Source organism: Hippoglossus stenolepis, chromosome 2 (genome assembly GCF_022539355.2).
Source record: "Hippoglossus stenolepis isolate QCI-W04-F060 chromosome 2, HSTE1.2, whole genome shotgun sequence".
NCBI classification, from domain to species: Eukaryota; Metazoa; Chordata; class Actinopteri; order Pleuronectiformes; family Pleuronectidae; genus Hippoglossus; species Hippoglossus stenolepis.
In genome coordinates, this window is record NC_061484.1 from 21152348 (window position 1) to 21169013 (window position 16666).

Here is a 16666-nt window from a genome sequence, read left to right on the forward strand (position 1 = left end):
AGTTGCGATGAAGCTCATCCTTCCAAACTTTTTTTTTTTTACTTTGTGGGCAGTGCAGGGTGTGAAAATGAATGACGAGTTTGAAAGGCTCAACAGGACCTGTCCTGTAAGTCTGTTGGTTCAGCCTTAAAGGGGACATAGCATGCAAATTCCACTTTGTTAGTGCTTCTACAGGTTAATGTGGGTATCTGGCATGTCTACCAACCCAAAAACTCTGGGGAAAAAACACTTGCGCGTTTTGTTATAGTTCCTCTAAGTCAGAAACGTCATGCTTGAGCGACTGGACAGTGCTTCCTGGGTATTGTGTCGTAACAATACACTGGAAGTCTCCTACATGGTCTTGGCCCACCCCCCCACACTCGTTACTTCCGGGTTTACACGGAGGCTGCGAGGCAGCGCAGCGCTGCCTCGGGCAGCAGCCTGGCTGTTCACACGGGACGAGCATTTCTCCGCTGGTCAGCCCGCGATTCACTCACATGTGGCATTTGTCTGGATCGTTGGGACTGGGAGGCTGCAGCAGCTGCTCGGGAGCGACCGCTCGCTCTCCCGTGCGTGAGCTGGAATTTGTGTCAGCGCCACACAGCCAACAGTGTGGAAGACTTCCGCAGTGTTCAGCGCTACTGTAACCCCGACCCCGACATTCAACGGGTACAACAACAAGAGGTCAGCAGAATCGCGGGCTGACCTTATATATACAGTCTAGAGGGCTGACCAGCGCGGAGAAATGCCCTCTGGCAGGAACAGCCAGGCAGCCGGCCGCGCTGGAGAACGGCGCTGCGCTGCCTCGCAGCGGTCTTCCACACTGCCAGCTGTGTGGAAGACTTCCGCAGTGTTCAGCTCTACTGTATGCCGGGTTACAGTAGTTCCGCCGGGTTACAGTAGTTCCGCCGGGTTACAGTAGTTACGCCGGGGTACACCGGACGCGGAAGTGCCGCTGCGAGGCAGCGCAGCGCCGTTCTCCAGCACGCAGCCGCCTGGCTGTTCACACGGGACGAGCATTTCTCCGCGCTGGTCAGCCCCATAGACTGTATATATAAGGTCAGCCCGCGATTCTGCTTTCTCCGCTTGTTGTTGTACCCGTTGAATGTCGGGGTTCGGGGGTAAATGATGGTCTTCATAGCCCCCCCACCTCTCTTTCTCTCTCTGTCTGTCTGCTTGTGTGCTTGTAGTGGATGGGCAGAGGGGGACATTTAATTATGTGATTGGGAAAATTAAAACTCCAGGACAACAAGGGGAATACAAAGTATGGGATGCATATTTGATAATTTATATCATATAAAATATGTAATTTATATCGTTTAAAATCATGGGGGGAGAGGGGGGAGGGGGGAGCTGGCTCATTAGCATTTAAAGGAACAGGCAGTCAAAACAGGTCGCTCTGTGGAGGGCTGTTTTATACAGGGTAAAAAGGGTGCTGTTTTAAATGATCCTTGTGGTATTTTGACCAAAGTATGTTACAGACATTTCATTAAGACCCCAAGGAACCATATCAACTTGTGGTAAAATGGGCATGCTATGTCCCCTTTAAGCTCTAAAAGCCAAGCTTGAGATGAATACTGTGTTGTACATCAGAGATATTCTTGACAGATTGACAGGAGCTGCAGCAAATACTCACTCTCACAGACAGTGTGAGGTACAGAACGACAGACAGACGTTCAAACCCATCAAGTCCAAAGCATTAAATGAAAACCTGATCCGGACACTGTACATTAAAAGGTCCAGTGTGTATGAATTAAGTGGATGGTTCTGTAGAAATGGAATATAAAGATTTATAATTGCATGACCATTAGTGTATAACACAGTGAAAAATGTTCTGACAAGGTTTGAAAATCATATTTGAACTGGTATGAAAAGTCAAGAGGGGACCCAGTGAAAATCATATAATCACCTGAAACTAAGAATCATTGGGTTTCCGTTACCTAACCATGTGTCCTTTATATCTAACAGTGGGAGTGGGTTCACAATGTTGCAGCACCATGTTCGTATAGTATCCTTCAAACATTGGCTCTAAAGAAGGCTGTTTGTATTGTTACATTACCTGAAGGCCACCAGCATGCATCTGACTACGTGGTTGGTTGTATAATAGTTGCTAGATGCAACTAAACCCTACACAATGAACCATTGAATTTAGTTTCTAGTGCACTTACCGAGTGAATATGATTGTTTTGTTGTTTTTTCAACAAAGCCATTCCTATAAAGTGGAATATGAGTAAAAAATCGTTATATCCAAGTGTTTAGCTTGCCTGGCTACATGTTCAATTTATAGACTGTTTATAAAGATGGACGCAGTGTCTCCACTTCCTTTCCATCAATCCTCAATATCCAAGATACCAACGCTGCCATCTTGCGCTGATGACAGCATTTGGAGTCTCTGCACTAATGACTGGGGGGATGGAGCAGCGGCCGCAACTTTCAATTATGATGTTTCACCCTGTTTTTATAGCATCAAATAAATAATAAATAACAATACTACCGGAAAAAATGAGCGCTCAGTTTGAAAAGAAATGCAAGAAATGACACAAACATATATTTGACATGTAGTTTCACTTTTTGTTTGGCCATTGACCCATTCACTTACATGGAGGAGACAGGGTTTATGACAATACCAGACATAAATGAGCAATTAAAACGCTTTGGCTTCACTTTTGCAGAGCAGTCATTTCATCCATCTGTATAAAAAGTCTGGATCAGTTTTGAAAAACTTCGGAGGGAAGCACAGAAGACAAGAAATACTCAAGGAGGTGGATGGAGAGTTTAAACTGTTAAATTCACATCTGTGATCTTCAATATGAACATTCAGGACAAACTGTACCGTGGAATAAATCTCTGTGTTCTCATTATAAGTGAATTTCATGTGGGATTATGTCTAAGGCTGCAATTTTAAGAGGCAAATGATTATACAGCTGGACACACAGGTTAATGTCATACTGCATATACTGAACAATGATATGTAAAAATACATATAACTGTGCTACTTGATTAAATCAAAAATAAAACTTTTATATAAACTACTGCAGTTTTTATATTTCAACACTTTTTCATAGAGTAAGAGCAGATTTTTACAGTACATTTGTCATCAACGTTAAGGCCTCTGATTTGTTTAAACTGGGTAATGCTCTGCAGCAAACTTGGGAAACCTACTCCGAACCAACTTTGCAAATTCCTGGCACAGTGTGACACAATCTGGGTAGAAGCTGGAGCGGGATGAATACATTACAAGCTGGACGGATTATCAGCAGGTGGAGTTTGTATGAGCCGCAAATCAGCTCCCCTCCTTGACTTTATTACCGGGAAACAGACGCTGAGGCTTCGCTTCTCTAGGGAGAACACTGTCTGCAGGAGGTGCAGAGTTTCACGACATAAATATATACTGTCCTAATTCTCACTATATGGAACACGACATATACTCGTAAGACCAGATAAAAAAAACATTTCAGTTAAACCTCAGCAGACAAAAACATCCTGTGCACACACAACAGTATATGTAGGGTTAGAACTTAGCAAAGCTACAACACCATAATCTAAAGAACAATAAAAGGTTACATTTATTATGGTGTGTATGAGTATAAATAAGTGAAATAATAATAATGTAAGTAAAATATTAAGTCATATTCTATAGCCAGCATTTCATATTCTGCAGGGAAAGCCACAGTCTGTGTCAAAGTGGCTGCTGAAGCTATCGCATGAACTGACAGCTCCCATGATTTTCCCATTGACATGAATGGAGATATTATTTCAATTATCCAGAGGTGGTTACGTGCTGCTGCTTCAAGAGGAAATGTCCTGAGGTGTTTGATGAAGCTCGGGAAACAACCTGAGGAACGTTCTATCTGATCCAAATGATTTCACTGAATAAACAAGGAACAAATGCAAAATGCCAAACCAGAGAAAAGCACAGAAACAGACCTATGTAGTTTAGTGATACTTAGGTGATACATTTGCAAATGCTAATAACTGCTATAATGCACTTACATTTAGAGGCATTGTTGAGGGCATAGCAAGATGTACTTTAAAGACACCCATAATGCATCGCTGAACGTTAAACACAATAAGCATAGGATTAAAACTGATTCAACTGAGACATTAACAAACAAGATGCACTTGATGCACCTACAAAATAAAAACAATGCAATGTGCTTCAAGAATGGATCCAATTTCTAAGTTATTCATTTAAGGATTTTGAAAATAGGAATCTGACTGTTGTGTGCATGTGCTTTGCTAATAGGAGTGACAGCACTACGGGTGGATGTGACTGGGGTTTTATTGATTGTCCCAGGTGATTCTCAATACTCTTTTTCTGTCTGGTACTTGACTGATTCTATTTTTGTCCCATCCATCGAGTTTTGGGGAAATCCATTCAGTAGTTTTTGTGTATTCCTGCTGACAGACATACCAACCAACAAACAAATGTAGAGGGGTGAAAACATAACCTCCTTTGTGGAAAATATTAGCACTTTACAGCGGTGGAAGGAAGACTGCAAGCAAACAGATGAAAAAATAAACGCTATATATTAAGTTATTTTTTCACACATTTTATTTTATTATGGGGAGGTGAACCAGGGCTGGGTTCGCATCGAGCCTCTGCAGTTCAAACTCCCCTCAAAGGTCATGTTTTACCAAGTGAACTACTGGGGGGTCTCCATGTGCTGCATGTTCAGTAGGTGTTTAAATAAATGACTCTCATGACTTTTTGGCCTTTTACTCACAAAGGCTTTATAGTATGTACAGTGAGAAACAGTCATTGTAAACTCCTCACTTCAAGTGCCAATAAAACTGATCAAATGCAGCTGCTCCTTGTAAAATTGCAATCAGTTTAAACCGCCGTCCCAAAGGACATAAACACACTTTTCCCCGCACAGTTGTACACAGTCATTTTTACTCAGATATGCAGGAAAACTGCTACCAGTGTAGAGGTCTGTAATGGTGTCCTTTTTCATCATAAAGCTCATGACTGTTTCATTGTAGATTGTGACCATTAGGATCTTGGCACCCGGGGTTGAGTGGGATGCTTGATTAAGATCATGCATTCACCCACACGAGAAGAACCTCCTATAAAGAGGGCCACGGCCATTCAGGAGTCCATGTCTGGCTCTCTTTCCCATTCCCACTGATGTGCCGACTGGTTTTCCCAGAGGATCACTGGCAAAGGACGGGCAGCCACGCTCAGATGCTCATCAAAGGCTACACACCCTTTTCCTTCAAAACTAAAAGGCAAAGGTCTCGGTCTGATACAGACTCAAATGACTGATAACTACGACGCTGATAGTACCCTGCCTGCTAAATTTAAGCACACAACTTTTTGCACCTCCAAATCTGTTGGATAAATTTAAACATAACAAGACTCTGTAGCGGATTTCTCGCAGCTTTTCATGTTCATCCCCTGTAAAGTTTAAAGCTCGGTGCTGCACAACCAACACTGTACAGATGACTGCTTCACGCAGGCTTCGAACACATTCTCATCATTAACGTTCATGCTCACATGATGGATTTTCCAACATGCAAACATATACAACAAACAAACACACACACAGCCACACAAGGTAAAAAAACCAACTATTTACTCACCGATTCCTGGCTCTTGTCCTTTGAATCATACACAGTTAGCTTGACTAGTGTCTCCGGGCTAGCAGGGTACTCTGAAGGGAAGGTCACCCCCGTCAGAAATAGTGGGTCTTTGTTCGCCTGTCGGAAAGAGGGACAACACAGAGAAAGGGTGAGATACTGTGTGTGTGCTTGTGTGTGCTTGTGTGTGCATGTGCGACAGTGTGCATCCTCATACACACACTGATTCTGCAACACACATGTTCATGAAAACGCAGGAAGCCAAAGGGGGAAATGAAAGGGAGAGGGGGGATCGGGTGTGTAAATGAGCCAACAGCTGGGTTCGGTCTGTCCCTCTCCTCCTCCTGGCGTTCCCCCCCCACAAGTCCCCTCGCCTCTCCTGCTGCTTCTCCTGGGCACAACAGAGGAGAAGATAGAGCTCTCCCTGGTGGGTCTACCTGGAGCTCTGGCATAACTACAGTCTCCAACTGAGACCGCAGGCCAGGAGCAACAACTGTTGACAGGTGAACTGACACAGGGGCGCTGTGGCAATGGGATTAAACCAGCTAGAGCAACCAGTGTGGGGTTTGCAAACATACCAAAGGGCTGCATAACATTAAGTAAAATTCACTCGCAAATAACCGGCTATGGCCTTTTGGAATGGTTGATGGCTAGTTTTCCCATTGAGATCTGCAGAGACCTCTGCTCATAACACTGTAAAATGTCCAATGTAGCAAGGGTGTGTTTACCTCAGATTTGAAAACCCTCTCTATGACCACTGCAGTGCCTGCAAAGTGAAAACCCTTCTGTCACAGGTGCACTTTTACCTTGGGAGGAATTCTCTACAACGGAGAGAATATTGTGAAATAAGGCTGGTTTCTGCACCATCTATACCCTGAGAACAATATTCTTGAAATACAGGAAATTGATGTTGTAAGTAACTTGGTTTCAGAGACTTGTTTTAATATTTGTGTTTCTTTGCAAAGCAATAACGTGACTGTATCATTTGAAGATTTGCTGCAATTTTACAAGTAGCTGGGCACATGATGCATTCTGGAGGCTCTGCGGGCTCAGGAGGCCACTTGGTATCGTACACTCATCTCTCGCACAATCATTCCTTTGAATTTAGTCTGATAGGAGCAATCTACCGCCAAAATAAACTGTAATTCCAATGAGTTCTATTTTCCAGAGGGTGAGGGGCTTTTCCCTGGAAGACTCAGAGATTGTTAGGGGCCATTTGTTGTCTATTTGTACCAAATCAAAGCATTTTGTGTTTACACTGGGGGCTTCCGCTTCCTCTGCCCCTCTCCAATGGGCGTCTCTAGAATGTAGCCCTTTGGGACTGTATTGGGACAGGCTGGGGAGTGGTAATGAGGCTGACACAGGCAAGCTGGCACTTATGTATGAATATATGGTCACACCCTTGGAGTTAAAATAAAGAAAAACAAACATCGGAAAACCAACTAAGGCTGGTGAGTAGGGTTGAAATCGGAATATTGATAAATATCACAGTAAATATATTTCCAATCAAAATCTATATATGGTAAATGTAGGCAAATTCAAAAGTAGAATATTCAAAGTGTTGTGTAATGAAACTCTTGCCACATGCTGTTCAACATTTTCAATTAATATTTTCTTGCAAATTATTTTATCAGCCAATAAACCAATTAATTGTTTGTCATAATAACATGATCATATCATCAGCACATGATGTCTCCGCTCAGTTGTATGCAAAGCACATATTGGTACAAGGCTACGCAGACGCAACATTGATGGAAAGAGTGAACCAAACAAATATAGATATATAATATACCGGGAGATTTCAATCCCTGTTACAATGTTGTCAGGTCAGACTGTTAATGTCCTTTATTTCTCTATTTAAGTAAATGTGTGGTTTAGAAAAAGTGTGCAGGTGTTATTCTCCTCAGTTATTACTAACCTTAAGGATAACAAGCGAGCACGCTGATAACTCCCTCAACACTGAATCATTCTGATATTCATAATAATAAATGCTAAATGATCATTTAACCAGCTTTTCTGTAGCCCAGCAAAGTGGAACACATCAACTCACCCTCGTCCTCGGCTACAATAAGTGGTGTTAAATTAGGAGCCAAAGCATGAAGCCCTTCAGAGAAGCAGTGGACCAACACACACAAAAAGACAGAACGATGTGTCTGACTGCACACATACATATGGAGGGAACCCAGGGACCCACCACATAACTGTACCACTAACCCCCTGATCCTCCTGAAACCCTCCATACGCTAACAGAGCGGAAATAAGACAAGTCTATTGCCTCCTGCTTCAGCCATTCTTGACATGGTAATACCCGTCTTGATGCCCAGTGCCATTTGCCGCATATCTGTGAAGGATTGGGTTTTGTGTACACCGACATCCTAAACACACAGGCCTATTCAGCACAGCGGGTACAAACCATGGGAACCAATGAACTGGAGCTCAGTGGACATACATCAGTTCTATACACTGACAAAAAGACAGGCAGGGCCATTATACTCGAGAATTTTGCAGGTACACACACACTTACACACACACTTACACACACACACACACACACACACACACACACACCCGTTGCACCTCCCTCGCTGGCGCACTGAATAGGCATCATTCAGACTTACCAGCATTTTTGGCAGCCTCAGCTGTGGCTGGATCTCTGCAGTGCTTCTGATGGGCTGAGATGAGCTAAAGTGGTAAGCCTGTCTCCATTTACACACAGAAGTGAGCAAATCTGTCATACAAGTGGTCAACATATGCTATGGGAGACAGCTGCCCCTCCCCTCTCTTGTCTTTTTGTCTGTTTGGGTAGCAAACCTCCATGGAATGGCCAATTTAGACCATTAGAGGTTGTGCGTGTTTGAGTGTGATTGGGTTGGGGGGGGGGCTTGAGTTTCCGTACACTGGAGCTTTTTCTTCCTCCCTTGACCAGTCATAATTACGCTCGCACAGACTAGACATTTTGGACTCGTTCCAGGCGAGGGGTTCTTTGCTTGACTAGCATGACATCAAAGGCCGTTTTATCCCCCGACTTTGCGTGACGTCAAATCCCCTCGAGGACCACCTCTCCTGGACCCATTGCCCGTGTTTCAGGAATGGGATTTTCCCTACACAGACATATTAGGGTTTGGCAGAAAATGCCCCTCTTTCCATTCCCACTCTCCCCGTCTCTTGTGTCAAGCTGAACAGAAAGCGTGCACATGTGGAAAACAAAGCACTTAAAATTGTCACAGAAACAGAGGCCGTTTCTTTTCACTGAGCAGATAACACACTTCAATACAATTTGTCTAAGCTCTTTCCTATTAAAAGAGAATTAGCAGGTTTGAGATTGTCAGTGGTTCTTTTACCAACAGTAGTTAAAGACGCAGTGCCCACACTGAAAGACGAACATTCTCCGTGGAGATAAAAGAAAGTGTCTACAGTGGAAATACGGCACACGATAGATTAATACTGCTGTGAATGAACTATGTACTAATATATTAACAGTATGAAATTCTAATAAAAATACTGCTCAGGAGTATTGAAGTCCAGATCCAACATGATTAAATGCCATGCAGCTCTTTGCATCTGTCTCCTGTCTTGTGATTCATATAAAAGACTAGAGAGACTATGTAGCAGCTGGCACACTCCATCATTTATCTTCTAAATTAAACTCTTATATCATACCGTGGATTCCTGTTAATACGCCTATCACATGAGTAGGTCTGATGCTCAAATGCATATGCAGTCAAGATAAAAATGAGAGTCCGGCTAAGCTGGCAGCAGCTGTTGAGAGCAGGCATCCCGGGAATGTGACAAACACGAGAAACACAAGTGGCAGTTGGGCTGTCTTCAAATTCATACTACACACACACACACACACACACACACACACACACACACACACACACACACACACACACACACACACACACACACACACACACACACACACACACACACACACACACACACACACACACACTCTCACACAGGTCCTCCTCTGGCCACACAGGTTAATGAACATCTGCGTCTGTTCCTGATGTGTAAGAGTGAGAAACCCGACTGGTTACCACTGTCCTGACATGTGACCTCTGACACAACACAAACCAGTGTGTCAAAGTAACATGGAACTTTTACCATGTTGTGCTGCTTCTCAGTCAAATAACATTACTGATCGAAATGACCTGATTTCTGTGTGAAGTGTTAAATCCACTGAGACACAAAGGAGTAGTGATGTTCACTTATAACCCTGCAGGCTAATAACATGGAAATATGGCACAGAAAACTCCACAGACTATCTTAAACACATTTTATAAGTTTGCAAACCTTTCTTTAAAAACAGTTTTGTAAAATCACATGGAACGTGCGCATACCTTGTGTTTCTGGAGCCGAAAGCAATCCATGTCCTCAGATCCTGCTTCATATCCTGAACACTACAGCCATGAAATCAAAACTCCAGCGGCACTCAGAGTGTCTACAGAGCTGAGACCAGCATACAGTATCCTACCACATCCTGTGTTTCCACTCGCACTCACACACACACACACACACACTGCTGTTCCCTTGACAGCACTGAGGGGAAAAGCAGTTGAAATACAGTCTATGAAAGGCACAGTTATGCTAATTCAGCTTTTACTGGATTAGCAGGAAAATAAAAGTGACTCCTTTTTGTGCGTCAGGAAACTCTGCCCTCACATGATGAAAGAAAAAATGTGTGTGTGTGCAGCACATGTGTGTAAGTGGGTGTTCCACAGTGGGGTTAGGGGCAGTTGTTGCCGCCCCAAAAAAACACACTCGTGTGTCTGTTGCCTTTGACACTGGGGGCAAGAAAAGAAGCACATAAGGAGGTCAAATAACACAAAGCACTCTCACTATAAAGAACTCCAGAGCATTTAGAGCCACAAACGCACACTGACTATGCAGAGAGATGGTTCTGATTGAAAGCCCAACTCACACTCTCATAGATGTCTGGGACTCAACTATCACAAGCAATAGAAGATTAACGCGCATCGTCTGTTCCACTTCACTGAGTCAGATGGGAAAAAGAAAAAAGTTGAGGGACAAGAAAGGGCAGACAGAGATGGAGAGAGCACCAACCAAAAGCAAGTGACCCAGAGGCGAAGCAAAACAACAAACATCAAAGGTCAGAGAGAGACAGGGAGAGGATGGTGCGCATGTGAGTGTGTGTGTGTGTGTGTGTGTGTGTGTGTGTGGCCTTACCTCCACTATCTCTGTGCAGGCCTGAGTGACGAGGTGCTGCTGGTGTGGATCTATGACAGCCACCTGGACCAAAGCATTGGGCTTCCTGTCTCTGCCCGAGGCCACCAGATCATTACAGGCTACAGCGAAGAAACGAGAGAGGGAAGGAGAGAGGGAGAGCCGATGGAAGGAAGAGAGAGGAGAAGATGATGAGAAAACAGGACAGAGGGGAAGAGGGGAGCACAACAAATCAAGATAAGAGGGCGAGCAGAAGCTTTACAGTAGACACAAGCCCCCCCAGATGAAGAACGTGGCAGCAGTTGACAAGGCAAACACAGAAAACAAACAAAAAGAGGAAATAGAAGAAAAGAGCAAAGGTAGGCGTTTTATAAAATATCTCCTGTCGGATTAAAAATCACATGCTAGAGAACTAAAGAGCTGCATCCCCCACAAAGGAATAGAGAAATCTTCTGTTCCTCACTCTGTGCGAACAACACAGTAAAAGATAGAAGAAATAAATAAAAACGTAGATACGCAGAGATATAAAATTGTTGCATCAGCAGTTGATTAAAATGGCAGCCAAGCAGGCAGAACGCCCTCTGGCAGGGAGATATCGGTATTATAAGGGCTTTCATTTCTGACAGCAAAGACACTTAGCTCTGCTTCCATGAACAGGAAGAGTACGCATCCCACAATTCCTTTATAGGAAATGTGGTGCTTCCTGGTTAGGACCGGAGCCCCCTCCTAAAAAACGATAACACTCGCTGATCCCATCCCACCTAAGCTAATGCATCTGTGCTTGATATCTCTTTATGTGAGTCAGACATACTGTAGTAGAGTTGCACTTTTGGCCATGAGTGCTAAATCAAAGAGAAACAAAACAGACCATCAAGATGTCTGTTCCCCTGTGGCAAGGGGAAGATGCTCATTTCTGTGCTCACAGTTTTTCCAAACATGAAATAAAAGTTGGGAGTTCTGCAAACATCTGATTCACATGGAAGGCACAACAACATCCAGCCTGATAACAGGTAAATTACACCATATGGCTCTGCTTTTACGTATTAATGAAGCTTTGTATACACTGAACAAATCTGTATTCAGCAACCTAGTGGATCCTGTCCAAGACCTGTGTTTTATCTACCCAGCACAATTCTGGCACGTGAACAGCGATCGATCTGCTTGTAGCGCCTAGTCAGTTTCACACGTTACTTTGAAAAGAAAAGAAAAAAAACGAGTCTCGGAAATATTACTCAGTGGGTAAAACTCAATTAAAAACCAGCAAGGGCATAAGATTGTCTTCTGTGTCATGTTCCATCTTCATGGGCTTGATTTTAATGTTTAAGCAATTGAACAGGAAGTGCAGATGAAAAGGATTTGTGCAGGAAGCTTTTAACGGGAGTGAAGAGCGAGAATGAAGTTGACAAAAGAAATGAAGGGTTCACGCACCCAGACATTTTCCGACAATGGAGGAATGTTGATTGTACTGTCATGGTGACTGTCCTTGGCTTTTATGGGAACAGCAGCACAAATAAAGCTGTGATTTAATGAGTGTTTGCCACACACTTGGCTGCAAGAAAGCAAAGGAATAAAGGAACCCTCTCAGCATGCACAAGTCAAAACGTCTCAGTAATCTGTGACTTCACTTTTCCTTTTCAACCTTTTATATGAATTCACCAATAAAGCTGGGAAATATTTTTTGAAGTTTAAATAAGAGTATAAAATGTTCAAAGGGATTCAATCAAAGGAAGGGTTTCGATATGAAGAGATATATGGACAGCGTTGTAAATTTTTTATGGCTAAGCCCCCTGACAGGAGAAGCATTGCACAGCACCGGCAGCTCCAAGTCAACCAAAGAATACTGCTAATGTTCTATCGGCTCCACTAAGATATGACTTATTGAGTCTACCAAGCAAGTGGTCTAGCTGGAATTTACTCTCTACTGGGAAGACTAGCTTGAGGAAGCCAATAAGCACACAAGGGCTAAATACATAGATCAGAGTGCTGGGTCCTCAAGCTTGGGTCTTAAGTTTGAGGTATCCTTGGTCTGCACTCTTCTGGACAGAGTCTTCACATGTACCTGGAATCTGCTGGAGCCACTCTCCCAGTTTGGGGGTCACAGCCCCTAATGCTCATGGACTCCACCTCATCTGTTGTTGTTCGGTTGTTCTTTCACGCCCTGGTAATCCTAAATCTTCTCATGCTCCTTCTTCCTGACACTCCTGGAAGCTGGGATTGCCCCATCGATCACTATTGCCCTCTTCTCTCTTGTCCCCCAACATTATGTCTGCTTGGTTAGCCAGTCTGGAACTTGAAGTCTCACACTTTCAATGCTCAGTTGTTCTCTACTACTTTCAGTGGTGTGTCCCATAGGGACTTTGGGTACTTCTAATTCAACGTCTGAGGGGCATCTTCACAGCTTCTGTTGTGATAGGCCCCGCCCTCCTCTATGGGCACCTCTTTATCTGTACCTTGGACTTCCACAAGGTTTTCTCTTCTTCCTCCTCGTCCTCTGTCTTCTGCAGCCTGAAGGACTGTCTTAGCAGTTCATCCCTGAGGGCCATCTACCTGATGTATCCTGTTTATTCCATTTGCATGCGTCCCAGTCCTTGTCCTTTCTCTCACTCGTATTCTGAGGTAGGCTTATGTAGCCTGGGGAACCTAACTGGAAGCAAGCCCTGACCAGGATTTGAACTCTATCTGCTGTTATAAAGGCAATGATACTTCCACTGCACCATTCAGATGCACGCATACATATATGCACATATATATTTATATCATAATAATTTACTGAAAATACCTATTATAGATGAAGCTATCCAGGAGTATTTAAATTAATTAAAATGACATTAATGAATTAATACTCTTACACTACACTATCATATAATTTTTAATGCAGGAGTTTTACTTATAAAATTATATTTATACATTGTAGTCTCGCTACTTTTACTTAAATTAAGGAAAATATTTCTTCTACCACTGTCTGGGAGTAGTGGCAATGTCACAGCAGGGAAGCACACAGTGAATCATGAAGGGAATAATGTATGCAGCCATTACAAACTAGACCAACAAACATGTAATACAGATTCGGTTTTACAACAAGACATAAAACACTCAAATGCTTTTGAAAAAAAGAAAAATTGGAGAAGTAGGTTTCCACGAATGAAGGTATGGTATAAACAGCTTCAACGGCACATTTAACTCTGAATAGATCTGTTTGCTGCAGTATAACAGTTTTCCTTCTGAATTAAAGGAGGTAATGAAAGAAATTATGTGTGTGTGTGTGTGTGTGTGTGTGTGTGTGTGTGTGTGTGTGTGTGTGTGTGTGTGGTTATGAATGTATATATACTGTGTGTTCTATGGTATGTTTAACATCTGGGTGAGCTTAGCTACCAATAGCTACCATAAAACCACTGAAATTATAGTATTTATTTAAATGACTCATGTTTGAATGCTGCACGAGCAATGAAATGACAAATCCCCTTTGTAAATGACTCATTACACGCATTACACATATTACACATATCATACATTACACATGCGTGTGATCTCACTACATGTTTTTAAACTCACCATTTCTGTGAGACCAAAATGTTTAATTCTCAAACTGTAAAAGTCAAATCGACTTCTCATGATGCAAGTGTGTGTAAGTAGTTGCGTTAGATGAAGTAGAAGAAAATGGTCAGTTTTAACAGCAAAGTCGTAATCAACACCACAGTTAGTCATAACGTGGAGAGTACAATTTCAATAACATTAAAACAAGCTCCCAACAGTTTGTAATGGATCTTTTGACAGAAGTCATGTGGAAAATTGGATCATGCAGCTGCTCTAAATTTGTGAAATGCCAAATCCTTCCAATTGTCCAAAGGGCAGATTATTGACTGTTCAGGGAATTAATCACACATTTTGACCCCCTCAAATGAAAGCCTATTTGTTGGAGATTATAAAATAAGTTAGGGCGACTTATTCAAGTTAAATTGGGGTTAAATCTATTCAGTGTGTGCCCAACCTGAACAGCTGACTTGGGGGGGGGGGGAAGACAGCAACTATCCTTACTCTTGGTTACACAGTAGTATGATCGACAACAACATTTAATGACTTTGACTCTTTTGGCAGGTTTTGTTGAGAAAAGGCTGCAAGACAAGGTTAAAAAATACTTTGCACTGCAGCAGAACTCATGCATGTATTATTTCTAAGATGCATTTCTGATTTCCCATTCCCTTTCTCTCTTAGATCTCAGTGCCAGGTCTTTTGGACTCGCATTAAAGGAGGCCTCACATTTACTTATGCAGGATGGGGGCTAAAGCTGAGGAGTTTGTGTGCACGCATAAACCACAAGTTTTTAAGTCAGGAATTTTTTTTTTTTACATACTCTGATATTCATAAAATGAGCATCTGTGATTGTTGGGCTGCTGGAAAAAGGTGTTTAACTCTTGCAAACCCACATATACATAATAAGTAGAGACTGCACTTACAAACATAAGCATGTGCTTTATGCCTTGACATGGATACAACTGCTAAAAGCCATAAAGGTTGACACACAGGCTTAGCTTTTTCTTTCAGTCTGTTTCATCATGTTATCTCTGTCAAATCTATCCAATTTGTTGCTCTCCCTTTCTCTAAATTACACCATCTCTCTCATGTTAATACGATTCAAACAAAAACTGTATTTCTGTGCAGCACTCACTGGTTATAAGTTCCTCACTGACCCCCCGCTGCTGACTGATCAGAGTGATCTTCCCTTTTCCTCCCTGCGCAGTTAACCACGGCCAGCCGGGTGACTGAAATGGGACCGGGTGCCCAACCATGCATGACTGGCTCTCTTGCAGGGATATGACACTTTAGGTCAGAGCTATTATGATACTGGGAGGAAGTGTCAGGAAAGGGAAAGAGAGAGGCTGACGGAGGGAGAGGACAACAGAGTCCCTTAGAGTTTAAGGAAGGAAGCCCGAGAATGAGAAGGGAGATAATGAGGTGGTGACATGGAGGGAGGAACAGAAAACTATTTCCCATTAGAGTGAGAGCGATTCAAATAATGGATTGTGCAGCAAGAAACCTTTTTTTCAAACATTTTATCATTTACTTGGGAATTACCTGCATAAGCTTTAGTCTGTACACACATACTGTACATTTACTAATTAAGCAGATCCAGCAGAAGCCCTAAGCAATAAAAACTAAATATAGATGGGGGCAAACTATGGATCGCAAGATTTGCTTATTTTCTGTGGGAGATGGAATGTGACTCTGTATTTCAGCTGTTAAAACTACAGGTAAATTGATTGTTTCTGCAGCTCCCAAAACTCTGTGTGTGTGTGTGTGTGTGTGTGTGTGTGTGTGTGTGTGTGTGTGTGTGTGTGTGTGTGTGTGTGTCGCGCAGAGAGGAGGTAGGTCACAGATAATCATGGAGTAGGAAGAGCTACATGTTCCACCATTTTGCTATAAATCAAAAGTTTTGCATTTGCAAGGTACACAATTTGACACGCAACCACTGTTTTCTGGTCTCTGCTGAGTGAGCTTACCTGCTGAAAGTGTAAAGCACATCTATCTGCTGGCAGTAGTTAAGGTAAATTGCACTATGCTTGGGCCAAGACCATGTAGGGAGACTTCCAGTTCCTTGTTACGACACAAAACCCAGGAAGCGCAATCGAGTCGCTCAAGCATGACGTTTCTGACTTAGAGGAACTATAACAAAACGCGCAAGTGTTTTTTCCCCAGAGTTTTTGGGTTGGTAGACATGCCAGATACCCACATTAACCTGTAGAAGCACTAACAAAGTGGAATTTGCATGCTATGTCCCCTTTAAGGTAAATTTTTAGTCCAGGTATTATCTAAGCCCTTTTTTCCACCGCAAGGGAAATCCCCTGTTTGTGAAAGGGTCAAGTGTTTTTAGAATTCAAATACCATAAACAAGATGCTTACTAAGTTGCCATTA

The 16666-nt window shown here is 42.8% G+C and overlaps 1 protein-coding gene across 6 annotated transcripts in view; it reads right to left on the reverse strand.

Annotated features, from left to right (window-relative positions):
• inpp4b (inositol polyphosphate-4-phosphatase type II B) overlaps positions 1 to 16666 on the reverse strand; it is a 196824-nt gene that overhangs the window by 96954 nt on the left and 83204 nt on the right. For 4 of the 6 annotated variants that reach the window (XM_035168576.2, XM_047341924.1, XM_047341928.1 and 1 more), the window contains 2 exons: positions 10759 to 10877; positions 5566 to 5682 (listed from right to left, as the gene is read on the reverse strand). In XM_035168576.2, the coding sequence (XP_035024467.1) occupies positions 5566 to 5682; positions 10759 to 10877 (236 nt within the window). Of the gene's footprint in view, positions 1 to 5565; positions 5683 to 8180; positions 8297 to 9911; positions 10238 to 10758; positions 10878 to 16666 lie in introns of those variants that run through there. The other 2 variants (XM_035168557.1, XM_035168551.2) reach the window with 2 other exon arrangements.